We start from the raw sequence: 27,812 nt of genomic DNA, 5'->3' as shown, positions 1-27,812 counted from the left end.
TTTTACAACCACATTCTTTGAGTAACGTCACAAACAATGTTAAAGGGCATCTAGGGAGTATTCCAGATGGAAGCCAAACTGCTTGACCCAGAAAGCAAATCTCAACTATATAGGTGCAAATTTCAACATTTTATTGATAACGTCAATACAATTCTGCTACATCAATTGAAACAACATAAATATAATCTAAAATGTAATGGTTTTTTTAAAACACTGTATTTTTAAACCTCATTCCATTTAGTCAATTAACAGAGCACTGTAAATATGCATCATGCCTTGAAAAGGAGGCTTTTGAAAACAAATTGTTAATAATTAATACTGTTTCCGCTACAAACTTGTATAAGGATTAGTATTATGCAACATCTAAATTTCACACACAAATTATCTGACACACACCTGTTTAGAAAAAATAAAATGTCCAAGGAACATTGGTTTGTTTCCAAAAAGCTCAGTTTTTTTTTCAAATTCTGTACAAAAATATCTTAAACCATCTTCATAAAAAACCAAGTTTGTATGTGGTTTTATATGTGTATATTTTTCTAATAATTTAAATAATTTCTTGAGCATCTTGATAAAGTAAAAATATCACTTTGAGGTTTCCTTAGTATTTGAGACAGTTGAACAAGTAATCTTCTCAAATAATGTGTAAGAAGTCTACCAGTATTGTTAGCAGCACAAGCTTAACAAAAAGCTTTCGCATGGTATAATTCTTTAAAAAAAAAATTATGTCATTTAAATTAACATGCAGTAACAGTGTTAAAAATAAAATGGAATAAAATAACATACATATTTTAAAATGATAAATTAAAAAAGAAATATAACAAAGAACAAATTGAAATCATAAAAAAAATGTCGTGACTGGCTTGATGGACATAAAAAATGTTTAGAGATCTTTTCAATGGATGAAAACAACAGGTGAAGAAAACAATTTCAAATATGGCGAGAATATTTTTAGTCGTTATACAGGTAATTATATGCCATACAATTATATATTTTTTTAACTAAATATTCACCACTAACACTTACATATTAAGTAGAGCTCCACAAAAGGTGTTTTCCTTATTTTATCAAACATTTTTCAGAAATAAGAAACCAGTTCTGCAATTCCTTAAGACTAGATAACATTGAAAAAACCCACAGCAGACAAATTCTAAATATAGGATTAGCAATGTTAGGTAAAATATACCTTGGAATGTCTAGTTAATAAAATCTAAATTATGGACTAGATAATCATGCACAATTTATTTTAACACACTTTGGATTACTGTGAATGCCATACAAGTACTTCAAAGTTGTTGAATGTTTTATAGAATACAACTTGTGTTTATGGAATGTCCCAGATGACTAATAAGAATATCCAGTTATAGCACAATACTTGTAACATTTCAAAAACCTGTAACATAATTACCTCTGTTGCTCCACAAACATATTTATTAAACAAGTAAGTAATCATCGATTCATACTGCTTTAGATCATAGCTAATTAAAATGCTCCAATGAGCATATCTGAAAGTTGTGACTTAAATGATTGAATCAACAAAAACTGAAAACAGAAACAAAAACCATGACTAGGTTGTAGTTAAAAACAGAGGGTGAACTGATCACAATAGAAGTAATTCTCACACTGCTGCAAAGTGTTCACAATTGCCTAGGTAAACTAATGCTGCTTTTATAATCAATACAAATAAGCCCAAACAGATGACAATTTTTCTTACTACATCATGTTTGGCTCTTACATACAAAATATATGAAAAAGTCAACCACCACAGCTGATTTTGACAGGAATAGCCACCCAGATATTCTCAGATCTTACTAGTCATCCACAACTTTCAAACATCTCATTTTGTATAATACTTTTTTGGCATAATGAAAACAAAATGTTTTAGCATAATAGATACAAATGATAATACTTTCATTGACACAACAATAATACAGAATACCAAATCAATAACATTTATAAAAGGGTTTGTAAAATATTTCTTAATAGTTTTTTACCAAAAGGTTGAGTTTTAAAAAGTGGCTCTTTGCTAGAAACTCCTTAAAAGGATACAATCAAAATGTAATAAAGTGATCACAACTTTAACGCTGCATAATTTCTCATTTTGAAAACAATTACAACAGTAACCAGGCCATCCTGTAAACTAGTAAACTTTTTCTACTTCCAAATGAACCACTAGAGACGTCTATCACAGTTTTTATACAAAAATGCTGTATATGAGGGAAAAATCACAGGTTGTTTCATCCAGCAGATCAACTACTTCTACCACATTAGGATAAATTACACTGTCCAAAATTTTAAGCAATAAAAAACAAGAGCTTTTAGAGTTGAAACAAATTTGCCAGTACATTTTATACATGTACATTGTACATGCCAAAATGTAAAACAAAACAAAAAAATGACTATAGAAAATGCTGACTAGTGAAAACTTTGGTATAGGCAGATGATTCCTGAGACTAAAAATGAAAACATTTATCAGCAGAGAAAAGAGAGCTTACAGCGCTAAACCTCTAAAGAATGTCATTGACGTATATATATAAAATCCACTATTGTTTCACAAACTTTTTGGAAATGTACTACTATTGAATTATGAAAAATTAAAAAATTAGCAGACATTAAATGAATCTTTAAAATTTGATTAAACATGTATTTTTAGAAATACAAAATTGAAATTTAAACTTAATTAATGCTAATATTATGAGGTAATATGAAAGCAGTCCAGAAGTTTTACAATGTATAATATCAGTGTTCCTTGTAGGTAAAAAAATTATGCCAATCCACAAAACATACTTGTATACAAATAAATGTTCATGCAATCAATAGCTCAATACATTTTCATACATCTAAAGCAGAAAAAAAAAAGAAATCATTCCAAGTAAAATTATGTGCATTTTTTGATATAGAGTAAAGTATATTATTAAACACAAAAAAAATAATATAGCTTGTCAAAGAGTTACATTTTAGAGATTGCTATCACTAATTAATATTTGACACACAGTCAGATTAACCGGTTAACTAATGACTAAAGGAGTAAAATACAACAGGTTAGATTATGTCTAGTTCAAATAAGAATAAATAAAATAAGTATCACATCAATCTTATATTCAGACAGCCACAAGTTTTAACAATAGAACTTTTCTTCAAAATTGAGCAATGCCACATTTTAATTATCTTTTCAAAGCTAATTTGAAAAGTCATGTAACATTAGGTATGCAGTGATTAGAAGAAATTTGTCGGGGTTTTAGCTATCTTATACAGAAATAACAGTTTGGGAATGTGCTGCCAGATGCACTTGCTTCAATATACACAGAGCTGCCCTGCAAATATTTCTTATTTAAAATATTTTAAAGTAATTCTAGTAAGTACATTAGTTGTGTTTCATTTATAATATAGCAAGTAAAATTATACCCCAGCATGAATATCTCAAACTTTTTTTTAAGCTAATATATTAATGGAAAACTTGATTAAACAAATTAATAATCCACTTTTAAGTAAAATCATAGTTACTGTCTTTTCAATTAATCTGTAATTGGAACCAGTTTTTTTACAAGTGAGAATATAAAACACTACTTATGTAAAAAAAAAAACAAAGCTAATCCTTTGTAGTCACTAACTTAATGTTAATTTTTCAAAAGAATTTCAAGTCATGTTTTCTTTCAAACGAAACATGTATTTTGTATAAATTAGCTACATGTGGCTTAACAAGTGAGATATGGACGGAAACTATATGTACATTACAAATCAAATGCACATTTTCATAACTGCCTACAAAATTATGTCAATCTGATAATATGGAGAAGAAAAAAAAATTGATAAAACAATAGAACAAAGAACATTTCAAAGGAGTTCGTCTCTGTTGGACAAATATTTCATCAGAAAAAGAGTCCCCCATGCATATACCTTAGCTAGAGCTTCAAATTGATCAACCATTTGTAAAAAGTTCATGCAGCTAAATTCACATCTCCTTATATAGTTGGAGTTGAGTTTCGGTATCACTATATTCATCCACATTATCTTCACTTCTCACCGCTGTACACAAAAGATGACTCTTCTTGTTTTAATTTTTTTCCTGCTCGGCAACAGAAGCAACAGCAAAGGGTTGCCAAGACACTTCGCTTTTCTGGTTGTGTTCTGGCTGAAAAAAAATAAATGTAAGTTACGGTTGTCGGCTAATCAATTATTCAACAAAATGTTACAGAATAAATATTTTCATTGTGAGGTCAAATTTTTTTTTTAATGTTTCTTAATAAATAGGTAAAAAGAATAATAGTTTTTCTGTTATTACATATTTAAATTCTATTTGGTGATGAATATTCACTAAAACAAGTAGTCAGAAATGGGATATCAAAAGAAATTTGTGTGTGAAATTGTGTCCATTTTTAACAACCATTGCCAAAAAAAGATCAAGTACATGTTTAGTATGTATGAAAAGGAATTAGGAGTGGTTGTGTAGGTTGACCACTGCAAACCAGTCCTTTAGCAGTTGTGTGGAGCGCAAAACATTAGATAAAAAGAGAAAGAACAACTTCTGTTCACCAATTGAGTTATATGATTACACTTTTGGTCACCTGATTTTTAAACCCCTTCTTCATTCCAAAATTCTTGCTCAAAATTAAATTTAAAAAAAAAACTATAAACTGTTGGACTTTCAGGAGCATACCCAGTTTTTGGCCTCTAAAGGAGATAAAGCATAAAAATTGGAGATGCTTTACTGGCCAATTGAACTGGACCACAAAATGTTCTTTCTCTTATGAAAACTTTATACATCCACAGCAGTTAACTGCTGCAATACAACATTAAAATATATTGTCAAGAATGTAGCAGACATCTCATTGATAGTATTACAAGTCTTTTTCTTTGTTTTTCCCCATAACAATGTTTTTGCTCCATGTCTGTTGTTTGCAGCCAGCTTGCCATCAACTAGTATTGGAGTTGCAGGGAGACTGCTAACTCCCTGACTAGATTATTAAATGTCCACATTTTAGTTAGTTTTACTCTAAAACCTAATTTTTACATTTAGGGCAGGACTGCTAGCAATTTTATTTTGAATTCTACTATTTCTGGATAGTGGACTTGTGTTAACATTTTAGTATCTAGGACTACTCTAATAATGATTAAACTTTTTTCTAAAGACAATGCTCAATAAAAATTTAGGCAAACCGAGAATTTAAAAAGAATAAAATAAAATTAAACAGTAAAGTGTTCTATTCTGTAAAGATATTTTACCCAGTTTCGTTGGTACAATACTCATTCGATGAGCAGCAGTTTCAACTAAGAGTTCCTGAATTTGCTCGTACTTAATGTATTTCCATTTCTGTTAATGAACACAACAAGTAATTAATCATCTCACATTAGAGAATAAAAAGCAAAAATAGTTTTTTTTAACACTTATACAACTTATTGGGGACTATCAACAAAGAATAATGACTTAAAAGTCACAAGATAAAGAGCTTAAAATTATTGAGTCCTCTTAGATCTACTCAGCTTAAAGAAACAAAAGAAAAAAATGAGCATTAGGGTATTTTAATCATTACTTACTCCATTCCATTTTTGCATGTTTTCTTCTAAGCATTCTTGCCATGGTTTGTAGCCATTATATACAAGGCCAGCTGTTGAAATAAAAAGACTGTATAATTTCTAAAACTTAAACATGTTTAACATTAATAATTAAATACACTATACTACAGACTTAATATGCTTGCTTAGTAAATTTTGAATAGTAAATACCATTGGTAAGTTCTTTTTCAACCATACTGTCCAAAACCTCAAATGTTTCCTTTCCAAACGTCTGTGCAAATCCTTAAAATAAATAATGTTTACATTTTGAAAATAGTTTAAAATGCAACAAAAATTTTGAAATAATTCTGAGAAAATTGCACAGTTCTATCATTTTTTTTTCTCTTTAAAACACTTTATTAAGTTCTGCAAAGAGAATTTATTTTCAACCTAGTTTAATTTGTTTAAACATCTTATGATCATCCAAATACATGAACAAATAAACTTTCTGGTATATTTAAATACAACAGTGAGGGTTGAGCAGTGGCACGACAATAATTTTAGTGTATAATATACAAAATGCTTACCAATTTGTAGGGTAGCTATATTAGCTGTCAGCCGATCACAGTTAGGTGAGACAGGTAGTTTTAATTCTTTTTCTTTATCACCCTGTCGAAATCAAAGTATAGAGATGGTAACTAGCTTGTGTAAAAAGGTTTACATTCACTAGAGGACAAATAATTTTAAGTACTGACATATTAAAAGCTACAGTATGTAACAGTATAATAAAATTGAAAAATCTATATGTAAAAGCAAAATTACAACAGAACCTTAGGTTGAAGGATCCCTAATAAAGGCTAATTTCAGACTAAAGAAGGGGTCGGCGTGGTCGAGTCGGTAAAGCTCATGGTTGCTAAACCGAAAAGTCTCGAGTTCGAACCCTCGGGTAGATGAGGCTCGTTAGCTGGGAACAGCTACTCTTCTAGGAGAGAGAACTCCAAAATCAAACAACTGCTGCCTTGTAGTTTGTTCTTGGTTGGACAAAGGCTATGGAAGCAAATCCAAAAAGAAAAGCAGGCTGAAATCGGAGTCAATGGCCTCAATGGCGCAAAACCAGTTGACACGTAATCCTTAATTGTGATGGAAGCATGGTCGAGTCGGCAAAAACTCATGGTTGATAACTTTGAAAAAAGTCTTGAGTTCAAACCCTCTGGCAGATAAGGCTCGATCCCTCCCAAACACTAAAAATTAAGAACGAAGAAGAAGACTAAAGAAAATCTCTGAAATAAACATATATGCTGTTACCAGCATAATAGACTGCTTCACAAATCAAAATTTTATAACAAAATCTTTACAAAACTATTTAACAAGGAAAAATTGTAACCTGTGCAAAAAATTCTTCGCACAACAAAGACACCCAAACTTTATGCACATTCCAAGGTTTGGCTGGATTGCTGATATCTGCTGCATGTAGCATAAACATCATTATTCGCTGTATTCTGATACGTGATTTACACCTAGTAATAAAGTTAGAGAAAAATTAGATTTTTAAAATGGTACAACAAGGAAGGGCTAATCATGATTCACGTATACTATAAATTAAAATTAGAAAAAGATGTGGAGCCATTTCTTACTTGGTTGATGTTAATAACATTAATTTTACATTTGTAATAAGAAGAAAATGGTTTGCCATGTCAGTTGAGAGTATCATAGTAGTGAGCATAAATTTGAATTCTCTGTAAATAAAAATTATGATTTTAGCAATTACATTTATGCATTGAATATAAAAATCATCACAAGCTTTTAAATCATGATGTACAGTGAAGGTTAAAAACAATAACTAAACAATCTCTTACTGAAATTTGTCTTTGTCAAGTGCATTTAGAATTTTGAACTCTGCAAGCATTCTCAATCCCACTCTCAAATGATGATTTTCCAAAATTGAAACCACATACAACTTAGATAGTTCAGAACTGTAAAAGATTATTTTTTTTAAATTTATAATTGGCATACAAAAGTATACTTTTTAAAAATGATTTATACAAAAAGAATATTTGGAAAACTTACTTGGAATTATTATGAAAGTTGTTATTGGTACCTGTATGTTCTATATCATGAACAATAGCAGTCACCAACATACACATAAGTTCTAATTTGTTTAATAATGTCTGAAAGTAAAGCGTACAATTAACACAAATGTTAAGTTATTTTGTATGAAGAAGTGCAATAGCATTTAAACAAGTCATCAATTTAAAAAAACTGATAAACAGATAATTAACTTACGATAAAACCTGTTTTTTTAATAATACAATTTGCAGTCTGAAGAACATCAGCAGCATGTGATGCATTATGATATGGATTTCTTCTGTAATGCTTCTCAACCTAGAAAGATATAGTTTCAGATGAAAGCAATACTCAAAGTTGGCCATGTGAAGATTTTTGTTTCAATCTAGGATCAGTGCTCTATAGACAAATAACATGATAGACATACAAGATGCAATAAAATCAAAACACTGTCTGAAGAAATAAGACAAAATAGGAATATCTTAATTCATTTATTTTTACTAGAAAATTAAAACGTTAAACATTCAAGACTGCATTAAAATTTAATTTAAAAAGTTAATTTTGTCTTTATTTTTTAAACTGAGCTATTCAAATACCTATGGTCTTCAATTTTATAAAATATTCCAGTGGATAAGTGGAAAATACCTGAATGATAAATCTCATAAACTGTGATTCTAATAGATGAAATTCAGCTAGGAGACCATGACCAGTAAATATTTCATATGCAATAGCCTGCATTGCATGACCATTTGTAACATTATTCAGTGCAAAAATATCAAAATTCCAACCATCAATTGTCTGTAATGATAAAATAAATGTGTGTACAGTCTACAATAAAAAGGATTAGGGTTTAAATTTAAAATAAAATATGCTTGTTGATTAAAATTGGATGGCAAAAGTCAAGGATTAAGTCTGTTATAAATCCATGTCTAGAATTAATAGATACCATCATCAGGGTAGCTAAAAAAAACTATATGTGATGGTTATTTACACTAAAGAGGGTACTTTATTTTAACTTCAATGGGGTTTATTTATTAGCTTTTGTGAATTCCAACAAATGTTCAGATAATCTCCAAGTTAAGATATCTATTTGAAGAAATTAAAAAATGTGTTTCTACCTGTTTGAATTCGAGCTGATCAGGTGGTTTTTGAAGTGGAAGTTCAACCTTAAATGTAAAATAAGTAAGAGTTGTATTGTTTGTGCTGCCTAACAAGTTCAATTTTTAATATACACTAGTTCTATTATAAAACTATGGGTGTATGCACTATAAAAGTGGTTGCATGGCTGTAAATGGATTATAAAATCCAGGGATATTAAAGAACTCTTTAAAACTACAAACCAATTACAAAACATGTTATGTTTTTTGATATAACATTTATATAATTTTTTTTAACCTTGAATCCAGAATCTGCATCTTCTATTTCACCAGACTGCCGTCTTGGTATTCCTGTTTCACTGACACGATGAAACTGAACAGGTCTAGAAGTTAAAAATTATATCCGTTGACATGTATTTACCATCTCTCTCTCATATATATATATATATATATATATATATATATATATATATATATATATATATATATATATATATATATATATATATATATATATATATTATATATTATATATATATACATATACATACACACATATATATAGGCTATATTTATTATATATATTTATACACATACACACACATATAAAGTTTTAAAATGCCTCACATATGGCAGCAATTGAATTGTAAGAAAAAATGTAAGAAAAAAAAACGAACTTATCAAGATTAGGTTTGTGTACAAGGTTGTGATCATCATCAGCTAGGTGCTGCTTCATACGATCTGTCAGCTCCAAAAACGACCATTCAAAGGCAGAGTCTGTATACTCATCCCTAAAAAATTGTTTATCAATGTCATGAGAAAATAAAATGTATGTATTAATTTGCCTATCACAGAACACTTTTTCAAAACCCATCAGATTAATGCTTGTTTTGTTTTTCAATTCAAAGTGTTGTAGCAGAACAACTCTGCCACCATTACATTTGAATATTCTAAATTTTATCCAATAAGTTATGACAATATGCTTTTAGGTAGATTTTTACCCACCCACCTATTGTCACACATAATAAAAAAGCCAGACATCCAGACTGATTCCCCCTTTGTTTCTAATCAAATATCAGTAATGTCACAAAAGCACTTTCAACACCCCCTCCCCCAACATGTTTCTTAGCAAGCTGAACATTCATTAACACTTCTCACTGCCCAACAAAATGCCATAAAAAAAATAGCTGTTGCAGGCATCAATTGAAAATAACTTTGAAGATCATGGTTTTATGTTTTGTTTTATACACTTATCAGATTCCAAAAATATTGCATGGGTTTCAAATAAATGAGTATCCACCTACTTAAAATATTGTTCTTAAATAATTCACTATGTCATGTAGGGCTACTAAAAACAAAACAGAAAAAAAAACAATACTTACTCATGTTCTTTCAGCATGATTCAACCTCAACCTTCAAAGACGTGTAATTATAACTTGAGTGCAGAGTGCATTGTCACTAGCAAAATAAAATAATGGTTCTGGTTTAAGCAATGATGACCTAGCTTAACAATAAAACTGTTTATATTAACAAGCTATAAAATACATGCACAAAAATATAAAATTAAAATAAAACTGTCAGTATCAGTGACATAGTAAAAATGACAAAATTCAGTTAAAAATTTCTTAGATGCCAAAATAAGAAAGCCTGCAATTTGTAATGTAATATAAATAAACGAAGCCAACATTCAATTCACCAGTTATGCAACCTTGTTTTTTGTTTAAGGTTTATTTTGTCTCAATGTTTATATTATTTAAAAACCATCCATTTTAAAAGTTATAACATTAGGAAGTAAGAATATTTAAAGGGAATTCGTAACAATAAGTCTTCACTAAATGTTTTATTTTGCTTCTTACAAAATTGTATAGGCCATGAATAAAGCCTGCCTCAATGACCATTAAATGGCATTAAGCTAAATATAATTTTACAATCTAGTTAAGTGGGATCCATTTTTTAATTTGCATTTTAAAATATATTTACTGGAATCTAGATCTAGAAATCTAGTGTTGTTTGTTATGGTAAGAGCCTATTTTTAGATTTTAATATTTTATTATGACAGCAGGTAGATTCTAGAGTCTAGTTGTAAAATCTAGATCTAGACTTAATCTAAAATTTAATCTAGATTTTGAATATGTCTAGAATCTAGATCTCTAAAATATAAACCTGCTCATGAAGTTCAGAAGGTTGATTATAATTATAATATTTAGAAGTCTATTATTTATTTTAGGGGGGCCTAACTTAAAAAAAATACTCCAACAATCAGTGATTGAATCAGTCAATAATCTAGATAACATTCTTTTAGATCTAGATCTACAGCTCACAAACAATTCACGAATAAGTCCAAAGCGCTTCGTATGAACTTATTAACGTAGTTTCGTGTTATATAAACATGTTTAGAATATTTATATATTTTTTATTCTTACCCAAACATCAAACTTGCTGTTTGTTGAAACCAAGCCGGGAATGAACTCAACGATTCTTTGTTCCGGTTTACTTTTTTAGTGAATCTATTTTGTCTTTCTCAGTTACTTAAAAACTGCAGAGACTTTAGACTAGGTCTTAGCGTACGAGTTCGAATAATTTTTACGATTTTAAAGTAATTCGTACACGGAAACAGATTATTAAATAGTGTAATATAACGGCTTAAACGTTAGTTATAAGATAACACGATTAGCGTCTCATATTAAAATGATGCAGTTTATGTTACTGGAGAGCGGTTGCTAGCATGTGGTAAGCATACGTTTGCTTGATTACAGCTCACATCGTGGAATAGGCGGGGGAAGGGCGGGGGTGTTTACAAGAAAACAATAAAATATCGACATTTTAAAAATACGAAAAAAAAAAATAAGTTTCTATATTTTGTATGATCACTTTTCAAAAAGCATTAAAAACAGGCCTAATGTTTGTAATTTTCTTTTAAAAAAAAATGAGTTCGTCTATAAATGACAGCGTATCGCAGTTATGTAAGATGGGTAGGGGTAGAATGTTTTTACTAGATCTAAGTGAAAGTGTGATGAAAGATGGGTATTTGGAAAGTGTGACATCACACATTCACTGGCGTATATTAAGCGGGTTAGAACACCGCAGCGGATCCCCAAAATGACTTATTTCAAGTAAAGTTTTAGACAATAGATGAAATGTTTAGATCTAGATCTATATCGATCGTTCTCGAGCTGTCAGAAATTAGAACCCCAAAATGTGTGTTCAGTACTAAAAGCAATATTATTTCCGGAAAAAAGCGGAAACTTTACATCTCCGCTGAGTGATTAGGCTTGGTGTATGGTCAGATGAATGATGTCAACTAAAAGTTGATCCCACTCCATGAAATTAGAACTAACTGTATTAAGGCGCTAATACCCCAAACAAACTCAAACAAGATTTTGCTTACTATTGTTTACAATTTTCAAACTTTAAGTTTAGGGCTACTTAGATCTACCTGTTCAAATTAATTTTTCAGTGTTTTTTCCAAGACATGTTTTTCCACAACTCATACCGACTCAAACCCGCGTCACGTGTTCTGTAGCAACATTTAATGAGTGTATTAAATAGTGGTTAAATAGTAGAGACATGTGGTGAAGATGGTAAGGGGAATAATGATACTTATAGGAAAACGATAATCTTCTATATATCTATATAATTCTCTTCTTGGAGACCCTAGAAAACACCAAGCTGTAAGCGCGCTCCCTACCACCCCCAGTCCAACATGGTCTGGTGAGCTTAGTTTGAAACGATTTTAAACTTAGGGGAGGTAACTAAGAGGAGGCTGCTTTCACGGGGGGGGGGGGGGTTGGGGGAAAGGAGGGGGGATGTTATCGTCCTTAATGAGCTACTGATAGTGTTTTAATAACTTATAAAGCAAAAATATTCAGTGGCAGCATGGGTACTGTCGAATTCATATATTATGAATTACTGAAAAGTAGAAAATAAAACAACTAGATCTAAATAGCGGCACTTACTTTTATTTATTAAATAAAATACTAAGTAGATCTAGAATAGTAGATCTAGAATTTTAGATCTAGACCGGGTAATTTTCTCTTATCGGTGGGCCGATTTATTTTAAAATTTTGAACACAATGTGGGACATGTGCCCATTTTTTGGAGCAATTAATTAAATACGTCAGTAAATATGGGACAAATTGAATGGTCAAGATCACGTGAATTTTTCTAGGGAAAGAAGGTGAACATAATCAGGAGACTGTTAATAAGATGATTTAAACTGCATAGTTTTAATTTGCTACCTGACACCTTCTTACACAACTTTTGCTTATTTAAAAAAGTCTATGATTCATTGACTAAATAAAACTGAAGGCAAAGTTGGATGTAATGAAATGAATAAATAAAGCAAAAATAGGGCCTGTTCACTTGTTTTATATGAGGTATAGAAGAGAAGTTACCATTAGGGCTCAGTGCAATTTATAGTAGAAATATCTGCAGTCTAAGCTGTTCATAAAAATATATGAGTTGAAATACTTTACCATTGCAGACATTGTGGTCAAATGGTACAGCTTAAAACTGCTAATTCAAAAACTTAGTGTTCTGATCCTGGGATCAAGTCTGTTGGACTTTTCTGAGTCCACCCAGCTAAGATGGGTACCTGACTCACGATAGGGAAACCAAGTTAGCTGACCACACTATCCCCCTGTGTGCCAAGGTAATTAAAACAGATGAATTCTACTTCAGCCCCATGTGTCTTAGGTAGAAATGGGAAAAGCTGAAATTCCATCATGTCTTTACCAAAAAACCATATGGAATTACAATGCTTCTTCATGCTATATCCATCAATTAAAACTTTTACATTGAAACATAATTTGTAGTAATTTTATCTGTTTATTTTGTTTGAAAACCCAAAAAAAGAGCATATAAACCAATTCTATAAAATGTACAATAGAACTTAGAAGAATCTACAAAAATAGATTCTGTTTTTTAATTATGAAGGAAAAAATAGTTTGCTTCCCCCCCCCCCCCCCCCCCTCCCCCCCAATGTTTTATACTAAAGACACAATCTGCACACAAGGAACTCGGTTGTGTCTTTTTTCCATTTTTGGCTGTACAAACATCAGGGTCCATTTTCTCTTAGTTAATGTCAGTAAACAAGTCTAGTATGTGATCCTCCCCAAATACAACAACTCTGCTAGACTGGCCTACTGTGTAATCCTGTTATGCCTTCTATGTTGTATCTGTGAATACTAGGTTCTGTAACTAACCATATGGTCAACACAGTGATGAGGTATGAAGGAGGCCTTTAATCTTGTCTACCTAGATTTATTTTTTAAAATGTTTTTGTTCCTGATCCATATAATATGCTAAACAAAGGGTTAAGTAGGGGTAATAAATAGTCAAAAAAAAAATTAGACCAGCGCAAGTGCACAAATTAAAGAGTACATACATGTTTGTGTGGAATGACTTGAGTCATGGGAAAAGATGAAGTATCTAAAACTTCTAATAAGCTTCCAAAATGAAAAGTAAGGAATTCTGTAAGCATTCTTGGACGAGACAATAAACAAGAATAGCTGGCCTTCACAAAGTGATGTACATTTTATGAGGTAGAAGTCAGTGCCATTTCCAAAGCTATAAAATATGCAATTTTTAATTAACGTAAGACAGCCATGAAAGACATGGCCAGGTTTACTAAGGAGGGGGAAACTGAGAATGAATGACTTGTATTCAAGGTTAACATGAGCCTCTAGTAGCTTTAAAGTGTGATATATCAATGGGCACCAAGGCATAAGGATCTCAAGAAAAAAAATACCGGTTTTGTGTCCTTTCTAAAGCAGATACAGGAAAAATTGACCTAAGTGATTAAATAGAAGTCCAACAACAATAAAAACATTGATACAAATAAATTTAATGTTGCTGCGTTTTACACAAAATGTATATTATTTTCCTATTTTAATTTTACAATGATTATTTGAAAGTTTGTAAAATACCTCAAGGTACAAATAGAAATAGCTTCTAAAAGTTATATGTCAATCTTTTATTTGTGTGCATTGTTGTATTTGTATTTTTTTAAAAATTTAAACTCATGCTTTAAGCCCCACAACTTCCAATGTACAAGAATTGTTATTTACAAAAATATTTCTCACCTCATATAGAACTTGTCTAATGTCATGACATTCTTGTTTTTGAAGCTGAAAAAAAAAATGAATTAGTCCTGTTTTGTTTTTACAGATTTACACTGTACTCAATGTTTAATATTATTGGACATACTCTTATTATAAATTCAATTTAAACAGTTCATTTGTGTTATTCACTGTTTGATTACATGAATAGGCCTAAATACCAGTTGTTGCAGGAATTTGTATTAAACAGTGACATTGATGAATTAGAGAGGTGAAGTTGGCAAAACTGTAGGCTTTGTTGTAGACAAAATTTAAATTTCCAAAAAAATTATTCTTTTGTTGTAGTTGTGTGAGATTGTGAAATTTGAAAAATAATTTGGTAAGTGAGGACTATTTTTAACTAATCTTATTTATTCACTGAATGACAATGACTTGTTTGTCAGACTATACACCCTCAATGAGGGTTAAAAAATGAAAGTGAGTGAATTACTCCTTATACAAGCCTATACATTGTTTTAAAAAAGTCAATGACAACCCCCTATGCTGCTTTGTGTGGTCGTAGACAAATCCCAGGGATAATAGTAGCTCACCATGGGTTTTAACTACTCATACTGACTAAGCCTATAGAGTGAATGTAGAAATCTAAATTATGACAGATAATTTTTTTGTAGTTTTAATCTAAACAAGTAGGAAATATTGCTTGGCTAAAGGAATTATGTATCATATATAGATTAGGTTGTCGCTTGACCTACTTTTTTTTACCCTTGTCATGGTAATGGTGGCTGCCGAAAACGATGATATAGTGATTCCGTTTTTAACAATGTTTCGTGGTCATTTCAGAAATGTATACTAAAAATCGTTATTTTTGCGTATTTTTCAATATATTTATTCAATTAGTGTTTGATGCTAACTTGCCATTTGTACATTTTTTGGTGTCTAATCGCTGAGAATATCAAGCAGAACATATTAAAAGTAAGAAAAACGTGATTGCTCTATGTGATATTGTTCTAAACTTACTTAAAATATATTTTAAACTATAATTATTATTATAGAAAATTATAACTTGCTTCTACTAAACTAATGTCATTAATGCTTTAAAAATCATGCAGGGTAAAAATGAAACCCATAAAACGTAACTTGATCAAGACAACAGCAAACTAAGCACGCCCATTTTGCCTGCCGTGTATTTGAATGGGGAGAAATCTAGCAGACGACACATTTCTGCTCAATGGCAGCGAATGGTCAATCGCGTCTCAAAAACACTCCTAAAAAACTAACCAACTGTATCGTTGAAAATCAGTCTTATCATTGTAGCCATTTAAAAACAACGCGATTTTTCACAAATCATTTTCTAGGCTACCGATTGAATCGAATAAATAAAATTGATATCAAATTAAAGGTAAATAAATGTAGTTTTTAATTTTTTAAGTCATCATGAACATAAATAAAGTTTTAAAATTTAGGCGACACCCTAATATAGATGTATGTGTGTATATATATATATATATATATATATATAAATATATATATCTAGAGAGAGAGGGCATATATACTATATATAATGCCATGCCACTGCATTTATATTATTCATTTTTTTTAATACATTAATTTTTATGGCTATGTTATTCTTAATTGTGCCTTATTTAAATATTAATTAAGAGAAGCAACTGCTTTTTAATTATAATAATATTAGCCTACAAAACTATTTAAATAACCCCTATTAAACTATTTAAAGAACAGCAATAAGTCATGTAGTTGTTTTTTACTTTCTCGTATATACGTAGTATAGAGAAAGTATTGTAATCGTGCAAAAAAAAAAAATCGAGATTTTTACAAATCTCGACGTTTTACACCTCACTGATACGGAAAAACATAATTTTGCAATCTTGTTCGTATGTCTGTGTGTGTGTGTGTGTCTGTCCGTGTGTAAACACGATAACTTGAGTACCGTTACAGCTAGGTTGATGAAATTTCATATATAAGTATTTTATCAAAATCGTAGATTCGTATCAACTTTTGAGCGATTTCCGATAACCGGAAGTGGTACTTTTCCTACTTTGAATTTTTTAAAAGCCTATAACTTGAGTACTATTTCAGATAGATAAATGAAATTTCACATGTAAGTAAAAGATCTAATTCTCTACCTTCTGTAAAATTTTGAGTAATTTCCGTTGACTGGAAGTAGTAATTTACGCTACTTCCGATTTCTCAAAAAACTAATGTAAATTTTAAAAGTACTAATAATATTGCGCACTATTATGCGCTTTTTTTATTTGCGTTCACTTGGTGTGCAATTAATTTGTCTACGAGATTTTATTCTATTTTTAAAACTTTAAGTATTTAAAATGGATTAAAAATCATGTCTATAGCCCGAGTTTCCATCCCCTGTTATTTTATATAAGAATATTCGAGAAAGTTTAGGGGAGATCACTCCCGGTTTATTTTGTTTGCCATGCAACGGAGTGTTTTAGTTACTGTAGAACAATCACTACTGTAATAGATTAGTTTCTGTTTTTACAGTTTGCAAAACCACTATCAAGGTACAAGAAATTTATTTTGTTTATTTTTGTCATTGTAAAATCATGATATAGCGTCTGTAATTATTCCGGAATTGTACAGCAGTAAAAAAACAGTAAAACCATAGCGTAGTCTGTCGAGCCGTTCCGAACCACCGGAAATACTGTAAAACATCATCTATTTGCTGCCATAATGTTTAAAAATGAGCATGGATTGATTTTAGTCGCATTTTTAATACTGTATTATTTTGTATTTCTAATTATTTTAAGTGTATGTGCTAATTATTGCTGCTACTAAACATTGTTCTAGTTATTCTTACTACTTTTAACTTTAGTAAATCTAAACGTCTTATTTTACTAGATCTGGATCCGCCTGATCTAGTTGTCGAAAATCTTCTGTACATTTTTTTTTCTGTGTTTCTTAAAAAAACATTAATTAATTACTACACTCGACTTTATTAATATTATTTAGATTTACTATTTTGTAATTGTAGCTAATCTTCCGTCAATTAAACTTTAAATTAAGTCAAAACATTAACTTAATGCACTTGACTTTATTTTTATTTCAACGGTCAAATAAACTATGGTTTACAGTAACAAATGTTACCAAACTATGGTTTACAGTACAGTAACAAATGTTACCGAAACTCAACAAACATTACCAGATTGGCAGATAATTTCCGACATTATATCGTGAGATTACCTTTGTCTAGTCTAGTTATTAAGAGATATCTATGAACTATGAATATTTACAATCTAGAACGCTCAAACTGACTAACTACAGGATCTTAGATTCTTTAAGTACTACATATAATCTCTAGATCTAGTAGATGATGGATTAATTGATAGACTATCTATATTTCTAGTTTTGTATCTTTGTTACACCTTGTAGTCTGCTGTGTTATTAGCCTAGGCCTAACTCTAACTTTACTACTGAATTGAATAGGTCTACTAGATCTAAGTACTTTCTACTAATATTACTATTTATTAATAGATCGAGAAGGACACCATAGAATAGATCTAGACATAAATCTAGATTATCTAGATCTAGATAGCCTAGTCTAGAATCTAGATGAGATATGGTTAGTTAGAGTGTGTAGTGTAGAACAGAACAGTTGAAAAAAAATCGTGTTTACTAGAATTTAGAATCTACTCAGAATTTTGCTGGGCATGAAGCGCAGACATTTAAAAAAAATTAAATCAAGATCTAGATCTAGATCTAGGTCAAATACACATTATTATTAACTAGTCTAGAGTCTAGGGGCCTAAAATTCAGAAAAAACAACAAGATTTCTTTATCGAATTCGAAAAAAATATGCACTTGTGGTAGGCTTGTTTATCCTAGGCCTAAGCCTAGGCCCTATGTACAACAAGACGATGTTATTTCAGTATCGATACTAAACTGCGGCACAGTTTGGTAGTAAAATCTAGCTCTGCAGCAGTGCTATACTGAGTAGGCTATACCCATTGGTAGAAAAGGTAAGCTACCCATTGTCGATACAACGCAGCCGCCTAGGCCCAACTTGATCACATTTTCTATTACTGTTTATGGAATCGCCTCACTTGGAAGAAGATAACATGCCCAGAGTCAGTTCAAGAGCATCATGTGGTCGAGATTTCCATTGCTGTCCAGATATCTCATTGGCTTTAGAAACTGCTTGCAGGGCTGGGTATGCCAAACTATTCTTTATTTGCTTTTTATTTACTTTATTTTCTATAGGCCTAGGCCCTATATTATTATTTTTAATATTGATGACAAAATGAAAAAGTTTAAAAGTTTCGTGTTGGAAAATATTCTTCCTTAAAATAAAATAGGTGTGTTGGGTTGTTACTTTGTTTAGTAGTATTAAAATCTCGACTCAATTTATAATTTTATATGGTTAGAAATTAGAGGGTTAGATTTTTTCAGATTTTTTATCTAGGTAGGCCTATATGGCAAAAAATCTTATATGGCATGGTGGTAGGACTAGGGTTAGGGTTAAGGACAGGGTTAGCATTGAGTCATTGGCATTAGCCAGCCATGTGTTTATTTTAGTTAACTACCACTACCAGTAACCTAACGGCTAACACCCCTTTTTAAAAGAAGATTCTATTATCAGTCACTGGTATAACTATAAAAATTCTCCCCTTTGCTCTCATATTGGGATGGCGTGGTCCAATGGACTGGTAGAACGTTAGTTACCAGCCTATACTAGCTCTTGAGTTTGGATCTTGGCTTTGGGGAAAGTAAAGGCGATAGGCATAGTGCTGACCACACCATCACTTCCTATGCCGAGGTAAAGAAACAAACTCTACTTCATCTGCCTAATTGATTGCTAGGTCTGAAGAGGAACTTTACTTTGCAGTTGCTCTTTGTAGTTTATTTGTCTGGGTAATTCAACTTTCAAGCGGAATATAAGAAAAATGTGAATTGAAATATAATGACAGTATACATTCATTATTCTTATGTGTTCAATTAAAGCAATGCTCCTTCATTCTAAACTAGTTTCCACCTGTTAAAGTATTCTAAAATTTAAAAAAAATAGAATACAGATAAACTAGACAAGGGGTGGCCATCAAAGCCACACTTCTACCATCAGACATGTCTTAAAAAGTAATCACGAAAATGTAGCATTTTAAAATATCTATTAAACAGCAATGACTGAAAATAAGAAATGAATAATATAGGTAATTGCATTGCTTATGAATCTATTACAGATGAGAAATATTGAAAAAAAAAAGTAATTTGTTTTGAAAGACAAAGTAATTAGTGTAGTGATGTTTATCTAAAAAAATCTCTTTGCTAAAAAGTTGATCTTTATACTTTCAGCTTTGATTTTGTTTGCCTACCTCTTATAAATCCCCGATTCAAACGGGAATTTATAAATGGGCCTGCCAAAGATAGAAAATGTGCCCTGACAAGATCAGATATGTGCTTACCCAGTCAAGGTCAGTGAGGAAAGAGTTGTTAGATAAAAAATGTAATGTAACCCCAGTCGTCTGTTATGTAGTTCTAATACTGTGACATACAGTACACTATAAACATAATTTCCAATATGATAAAATACTTGTTGGCATTTCACACTTCTATGGTACAGCTCATTACCCACACATAATTTAGGCACCTTTGTCTAATTACATGAGTTCATCTGTAGGAGTATTGGCTAGATAGTCTTGTACTGTTGTACTGAGCAAATAACTATCCATATTTTAGACTGGAACAGTCTTGTAGTGGGCAAGACATCACCATGGCTTCAACTGGATTCTAAACATTACCACACAAGAAAGAACAGTGAACTAGTAAGTAGCATGCTCATTTATGATTCTGCTTAATTCGTTTTGAATTTTAATTCTGGTGTTAAATAATTTTTACAATTATCTAATTTATAAGATTTTTTGTTGTTGTTGAATTCTGGTTTTAACAATTGAAATATCACAATTTAAGCACGAGAAAATGTTTTCTTTCATTGCGAATGTTAATGTTTAGGCACTGAAAGAAGAGCTCACTTGGTCAGCTCATCTTGGTTTGCCAGCCGTGCTTTTACCCCTGAATAATGGAAACTGCACCAACTTAGCCCAGTGCATCAGTGAACATATCACCTCTAGCTACTACCAACAAGTAAGTTAATCACACAACAAGGTTTTAATCAGGAACGTCTTAGCCATTTTTATGAGTCAGATAGTAATCAAAGCTTCTGTCTTCCAACAATACAGCAATACTGGATCCAAGTCCCTTTGATTAGTGCTGCAGACATGTGTGAGCCTGTTATAGAAGGAGTGGATACTGATATGAATGGGGAAACGTTTGAGGATACTTGGTCTTGGTGAGGGAAATGTTTCAGTAGTTTCTATATAATTATAACATTCTGTTTACCTGCTTCTTGAAAGTTCTCACCTAAGAAAAAATGTCGAGAATTCTTGTTAACTACTGCTTCTTTATATAAAATAAAAAAATAAAGTTGACAGTTAATGCATTCTAAAAGCTTAACACATTTGAGCATCATTTATAGTGTCAACCAGTAGCCCGTTAAGAGTAGTCTGACCAGGCTGTAGATGAGGGGGTTCCTTATTACCACCTGTTAATCAGATATCACTAGTTCTTGCCTGGTGTTTTATTAGCCTAAATAAATTATATAAACAGCTACAAAATTGCCTGGTCTCTTTTTGCTAAGTATATATTAATAAGATTTTCATTTAGGATACTTATTCCAGCTCAATTCATTCTTGTTCAATGTTCACTTTTATAAAATCTCATTAAAATAATGCTTATTTCTTTATCTGTAGGTGGAATTTGTTCCGCTCACTCTGTGACTCTAACAAGCGGCTAGGGGTGGCCATTGAACTCACTGCTGACCTGCCATCCAATGATGTCATTGAAAGATGGCTTTCAGAACCCATTAAAGCCATTATAGTTTCAACTTCACTTTTCCTAACCAATAAAAAGGGCTATCCAGTCCTAGCAAAAGCCCACCAAAATGTCATCAAAAAAATGTTTAAGGTAAATTATTTATGGATATATTTTTTCCAGCGTTGTTTTTTACATTTGTTCTGACTGAAATTTTAACTAGACCTAATCTATACTTTGACTAGTTAACTTTTGAAAGGTTAAAATTCCCACCCACCCCCCCACCCCTTATTTGAAATATATATTACCAGAAACTGCTATGATAAATAATTCTTAAATTCTTCAGTGGCTGCTTATTATTATTTTTACAGTATAAATAATCAATGCTGTTTTTTTTTTTTAAATATAAGGAAAAGTTAGATAAATTTAATTTAGCGTTAGAAATAGTTTTTAATGGGGGAAAAAAAATCAGAATTGAAAATGCCTTTTAAGATACAGATATAGGAAAGGTTGAAAAAGTGCCCCAAAAAAGTATTGCATATAAAAAATGTTTTATCTGATGTGTCTATTTTAGTTGGCCGCACAAGTTATAATTACAGGACAAGATCGTCATCCTGAAAAGACAATACGATCCTACCAGCAGTATATAGACCATCTCTGGCAGACCCAGGACCCCTTGGACACAGTCAGCCAATTTGCTAAGGGCTATGAAGACTTTTTGCAGTCTCCACTACAGGTCAGTTGCCACTGGTTTTAACTATATCAGGGTACATTTTAACCTTAAAATTACAGTATTTTTGTAGTAAAATTATTTATCAATCCCAAAAATAAAATTGAACCAGTTGCCATTTAACTATCAGGCTACATTTTAACCATTAGGTTACTTTTTTTGGTATTAAAATAATGTATCTAAACTAAAAATAAAATGTAATCAACACTACTTGTACAGCCACTGATGGACAATTTAGAGTCCCAGACATATGAAGTATTTGAGAAAGATCCAATTAAGTATTCACAATATCAACTGGTAAGTGCTTGTATTTTGTTTACATGATATATCTCATATAGTTTTCTGTAACACTACCTTCTACCATCTTGATTTTACTTTCACAGCATATGTGTAACTTCCTTGTGGAATTTGGCTATAAAATACATTTGCTTTTAGAAATACATGTAAAAATTGTGTTTGTCTTGTCTAGGCTGTGTATGAAGCACTGAGGGAAAGAATCCCACTTGAAGACAGGGACAAAAAAGATGTGTATGTTCATTTGCTTTAGTTGTTGTTTCCAGTCAGTAGAAGATGCATTGCATCCTATTTAGTTCTTCCTATGTACCAAGTATTCTGATGTAGATTTTAGTGTTGAAGCACCAAACTTCATATAGGCCTACTACATTTATTTTTTGTAACTTTTTATTAAAAAAAATTTTTTTATTTCTTTTATTAGAATTAGTGTAAAATTAAAATTAAAAAAAAAAGCAGAAAATTTAGAATAAAAAGTACAGAGTATTAATTTGTTGTAAAAATTTAACACAGCAAACATAGAGATGTTTAGTCTTAAGTTTGCTGTGGTTTTTTTTTTATTTTTACTTTCATTATATATGCTAGGAAAAAAATGTCATTAAACAAATATTTCCCTACAGTGTTATAATGGTGGTGGGTGCTGGTAGAGGGCCTTTGGTGCGAGCTGCTCTAGCAGCTGCTCAAGAAATAGGTGTCACCATCAGGAGGCTGTATGCTGTGGAGAAAAATCCTAATGCTGTTATAACGTGAGGCTCACCTTATCATGTCTTTAGTGCCATGCTTAAGTAGTTATCATATGCTTGTAGTAAATGTATTTTTAATTTAAGTTGAAAGTAAAAATATATGAAAGTCTTAGTTTTGTCATAATGTATTGACAGAATTTGGTGGGGGTGAGTTTATTATTGCATAATTTAATCATCCAGGTTTTCATACCAAACTTAGAAGTTAGAAGACATTTTTCACAAAGAACACTAGTAAGAAATCAGTCAGTTTTTAACAAAGACACAAATAAAAATTAACTCCAGTCATTTTGATTTTTTATTATATAAAGCCACAATATATAATTACAAAATTTAACTAATTTATTGTTGTTCCCAAAAAAAATTTACTTCCCTTGATTCCTACATAACATTTATTCCTTCCAACATTATAAAGAATATTTTTGTTACTATTTAATATAACACACCATTGTTTCATAACCTTTTTTTTTTTTTACTGTTTTAGACTTGAGAATATCAAAGATGAGGAATGGGGTAGCAATGTGGAAGTTATTTCCTGTGATATGAGAGACTGGGAGGCACCAGAAAAAGCTGATATTCTTGTCAGTGAACTTCTGGGATCTTTTGGGGATAATGAGCTGTCACCTGAGTGTTTAGATGGTGCACAGAGGTATCTGAAAGGTGAGAGGATATGTCTCGGTATATTATATAAGTAAACCTATTTACTTAAAATTTTGTTATCTAAAATTTAATTACTAAAATTAACGAATGTGTGCAAATATTTTCCTTAAGCTTTCTAAGTCTAATTTGAACTAGAACAATGGGCTACTTTGTGATAGTTAATCAAGAGTCGCATTAATATTTATTGTCCAAGAAGTATTCCCCATTCACACAGCCAAAATAAGAGTTCTAAACTATTCCATCTTTCAGATGATGGAATTAGTATACCAGAGAAATACACATCCTTCCTGGCACCTGTCATGTCACCTAAGCTCCACAATGAGGTTAGAGCATCCAAAATTGAACGTGGAAAAGCACCAGAGGTAGATACAAATTTGTTTATGCTTTTTTTTTTTGCGTAAGCTGTTGAAAGTTTGAATTTTTATATTAAAAATTTACTTACACATTCCTATGCTGAAAAATTATAAGAACCTAATATCTTTGTCCTTAGATAGCTATAGTGTACTTACATCTCTGAATGATCTGCTTGACTTTTGAATCTTTCTCAGGCTCCATTTGAAATGCCATATGTTGTTAGATTCCACAACTGTGCTACACTTGCCAAACCACAACCTGTGTTTACCTTCATTCATCCTAACAGAGGTAAGTTTTTTTCATGACAACTGTTAAGTAGGATTCAAACAACCTAATAGAGAAGTGGTTCAATCAAACCCCAGGGGTTTGGTGAGTCCATCTCAGGGTTCGTCAGAGGTCAAGAAACACCTGATGCGTATTTGCCATCGGATTTTGTCTGGACTAGCAGCAGCTGCTGATGACAGTTTTCAGATGCAACAAGCACGACATAGTACGACATAGTACTAAAGTGCACCTGAGCGAAATAACATGTGTTGGTATTGTGATATTTCTAATAGTGGAACCCTTGATGTCACAACACACATACATCTCAAATTGTGTTAAACCACCTATACATGCTCTCCAAAAATCAGACATGAATGCCATTGATTCAGATGGCAGGACACTGGCTAGTGTCTCAAGCTCAGCCTGGGGTTTCCAGTCAGAGGCCATTCCTTCCTCCATGTGACAAGGTTTTAGGTGTATTGGACAAAAAATCAATAATTTATTGCCCAGATGAATACCTGGACATCTATAAAGATCAAGGTACATTGAGATTGGCAGAGGATGTTTATTGATTTTAAAGCATTATCTGATCAGACCTTGGTGAAACCTCATCCAAAACAAAATTCAAGAGAATAAAAGTTTCATTATTTCTAAAGGAAGGATTTGTGCTAAGGTTCAGCCAGAACTCAAATATTGGAATTTTTTAAACAAACCAGTTTTAATTAATAAAAGAGGAAAATCCTTTTCAGCCAAACCATCTCTTGTTGTGCCAGATTTCTTAGTAAACAGGGGTAAAACTACTGACATTAAAAAACTAATGTCAAAATTTGTTGGAGATGGCTTGGAGGCAAACCAACAATTTTCTTTCTTGAAATCTGTTGATGACGACTCAAATCAAGCTGCCAGTGATATGGATGAAGAATGTGAAGAGGAATGTGACTGTCTTTTTGAGGATGACACTTCCAAAAGTGTTTAAAACTGAATCAGTCAGAATGCCCATCACCATATTTTCCTAGGCAGTAAACTACACTTTGTGTTGCCATAATTTAATTGTATGTGTTGTGGTCTGTTTTGTGTCATCTGTTTCTGTAAATTTTCACTGCCAGTTTTTTATTTTTATTTTGTTTAAGGACTGCTTTCATTCTAAGCAATCATAAGAATTTTACATAGTACATTGCTGTTGAATTTGCTGTGAGGCTGTAAACTAAGAAACTCTCTCAGGCTGGCAGGCTGAATAACAGGGAAATAGATTTAGTCGGGTTCCTTGACATAGCTATGTCAAGGAACCCGACTAAATGCATATGTGTGGTAAACACAATACTCAGTCTTATGGAATTCTGCCAAGGATTTAACTGTCCTTAATGTCTGTCTAAACTCAGCATTATAACTACTATTGAACTGCAAATAAACCACTTCCTTAACTTGCTAAGTATTTAAGCCACTGTCAAAACCTGCTAAGTATCATCTTCGCCCCTCATTGTCAAGGGTAGAAATTTTCTTAAAATTTGTTTGTTTGTTCCAAAAGACATACTGAAATGCATTCTTAAAGCAAAGCCAAATACTGAAGCTGCAGATAAACATTTGGAGTGATTTAAAAAAAAAAATCTTATTCTCAGATTCAGTCAAAGTTTACTTTGCAGGTTTTGAAAGGGGAATCTTTATTTATTATTTCATTTTCATGTGAAAATCATATTTTAAATGTTTTTTTCTATGAGCACAGTGATGTTGGTGCATGGTTCATTTTGTGCACCAGTAAAATATTTACCTATGTTTTGAATTTTAAAATTTAAATAAAAAATTCCTCCCAAAAAAAGTTGAGTGAATGTGCAAATAATTCAAGTGGGGTTCAGTAACTCTATAAGGGTTAAGAACCGCTGCAGTAGAGAAAACTCTGTTCTACTAAGTTTAGTCATAACTGTAAAAATTGGATTAATACAACGTAGTAAAATAAATATTGTTTGTGTTAAAAACAAAAAAAAAAATTCTTACATTTGACAGATCCAGTGATAGACAACTGCCGCTTCAAATCCCTCGAATTTACAGTTCCTTATGATTCTATTGTTCATGGATTTGGTGGTTATTTTGAAACTAACCTCTATAAACAAGTGACACTAAGTAAGTTACCTTTGTTTACTTCTAGACCAAGTTAGATTTCTTGCAGTAACTGGTCCTAGATTTCTACTTAAATTGTTTTCTGTTGCTTGTTGTAGATGTCATTTGTTTAACAGAAATTGTTTGATTATAGAGTGTAGTTTTCTATGATTGAAGTATTGTTTATTTTGTAACAGTTGATCTTAAAGCTATGCTATCATTTGTACACAAATACTGCTTGTGGTCAAATGTTGTAATTGCAACTATCTGTTTTAACACACTTCCAATGTGACAGTGGTTTCATTCAAACTATCCAAATATGATGACCAAGTTAATTAGATATTTAAAAAGGGGTGATATCATAAGGGACCAATGCTTTAACTAAAGATAAAAAGAAAATAACTGCCTAATCCATCCTAGTTAAAATAGTTTTAAAACAGTTTTTAAGCAATGTACATTGTACACCATATATATAAATAACTGTATGGCTATTATTATTCTGCTTATATCATTGTAGGTATTGTGCCAGAAACACACTCACCAGGCATGTTTAGTTGGTTCCCCATCTTCTTCCCCATAAGGGTAAGAAGAGCTCCAATCTTGTCTTTTTCCTTTTAGCTAATTTTAACCTGTGCTTTATAGATACATTTTTAGCTATTACTGCTTGAAGAGATTTTTATATATTTTAGTTATTGGCTCCTACCTATTTAAGATATTTTAAGCACATCTCAAACTATTTTTCTAAACAGGACCCAATAATGATGAAGAAAAACACAACTGTCACCGTGGACATTTGGCGCAGGTGCACAACCAAGAATGTTTGGTATGAATGGGCTTTCCGCTGTGGTGGACAAATCTCACCAATACACAATCCAAAGGGCAGATCCTACACCATTGGGCTCTAATTACTTAACCAGCAAGAATTTGATACTGTCAGATTTTTAATGTTATATACCTAATTCTTCACCATCTAACTGCTCCCAGTATTGAAGTACTTAAGTAAACAAGTACATTTTATATTACTGCTGTTTTGTAACACTGTTTATGTATTCAAACTTTGCATTAAAAAAAATAAAACCTTGATGTTTACAGATTTTTAAAATATTTTTCAATTATTCTACTAAGTATT

At 31.5% G+C, this 27,812-nt stretch overlaps 2 protein-coding genes across 5 annotated transcripts; one reads left to right on the top strand and one right to left on the bottom strand.

The window, feature by feature from the left end:
* Nucleotides 1-115: 115 nt before the first annotated feature.
* LOC131941084 (dual specificity calcium/calmodulin-dependent 3',5'-cyclic nucleotide phosphodiesterase 1B) lies at nt 116-18,617 on the bottom strand. Of its 4 annotated transcripts, XM_059300072.1 has the most exons (18): nt 18,551-18,602; nt 15,466-15,656; nt 14,738-14,782; nt 10,037-10,112; nt 9,332-9,445; nt 8,953-9,037; nt 8,676-8,723; nt 8,203-8,355; nt 7,777-7,875; nt 7,561-7,661; nt 7,350-7,466; nt 7,128-7,229; nt 6,878-7,010; nt 6,081-6,162; nt 5,725-5,796; nt 5,536-5,606; nt 5,224-5,311; nt 116-4,132 (listed from the first exon to the last, which is right to left on the bottom strand). In XM_059300072.1, exons 4-18 carry the CDS (start codon nt 10,051-10,053, stop codon nt 4,014-4,016), a joined length of 1,401 nt encoding a protein of 466 aa, XP_059156055.1. In that variant the 5' UTR covers nt 10,054-10,112; nt 14,738-14,782; nt 15,466-15,656; nt 18,551-18,602; the 3' UTR covers nt 116-4,013. The 4 variants fall into 4 exon arrangements, with proteins under 4 accessions (XP_059156055.1, XP_059156054.1, XP_059156057.1 ...); XM_059300071.1 differs by lacking the exon at nt 15,466-15,656 and having other exon boundaries at nt 18,551-18,617; XM_059300074.1 differs by lacking the exon at nt 15,466-15,656 and having other exon boundaries at nt 116-4,128; nt 18,551-18,617.
* Nucleotides 18,608-27,760, top strand: LOC131941082 (protein arginine N-methyltransferase 5). Its single transcript, XM_059300070.1, has 16 exons — nt 18,608-18,899; nt 20,039-20,157; nt 20,423-20,508; nt 20,696-20,827; nt 20,923-21,032; nt 21,493-21,706; nt 22,128-22,289; nt 22,503-22,580; nt 22,753-22,811; nt 23,195-23,320; nt 23,799-23,974; nt 24,224-24,336; nt 24,523-24,616; nt 26,591-26,707; nt 27,201-27,265; nt 27,433-27,760. Exons 1-16 carry the CDS (start codon nt 18,778-18,780, stop codon nt 27,586-27,588), a joined length of 1,929 nt encoding a protein of 642 aa, XP_059156053.1. The 5' UTR covers nt 18,608-18,777; the 3' UTR covers nt 27,589-27,760.
* Nucleotides 27,761-27,812: the final 52 nt, after the last annotated feature.

The sequence above is a fragment of the Physella acuta genome, unplaced genomic scaffold, assembly GCF_028476545.2.
Source record: "Physella acuta isolate Inbredline_101_S28 unplaced genomic scaffold, ASM2847654v3 ptg000345l, whole genome shotgun sequence".
In the NCBI taxonomy this organism is placed as follows: domain Eukaryota; kingdom Metazoa; phylum Mollusca; class Gastropoda; family Physidae; genus Physella; species Physella acuta.
The sequence above is the reverse complement of the archived record's forward strand: the minus strand, read 5'-3'. Positions and strand labels throughout refer to the sequence as shown.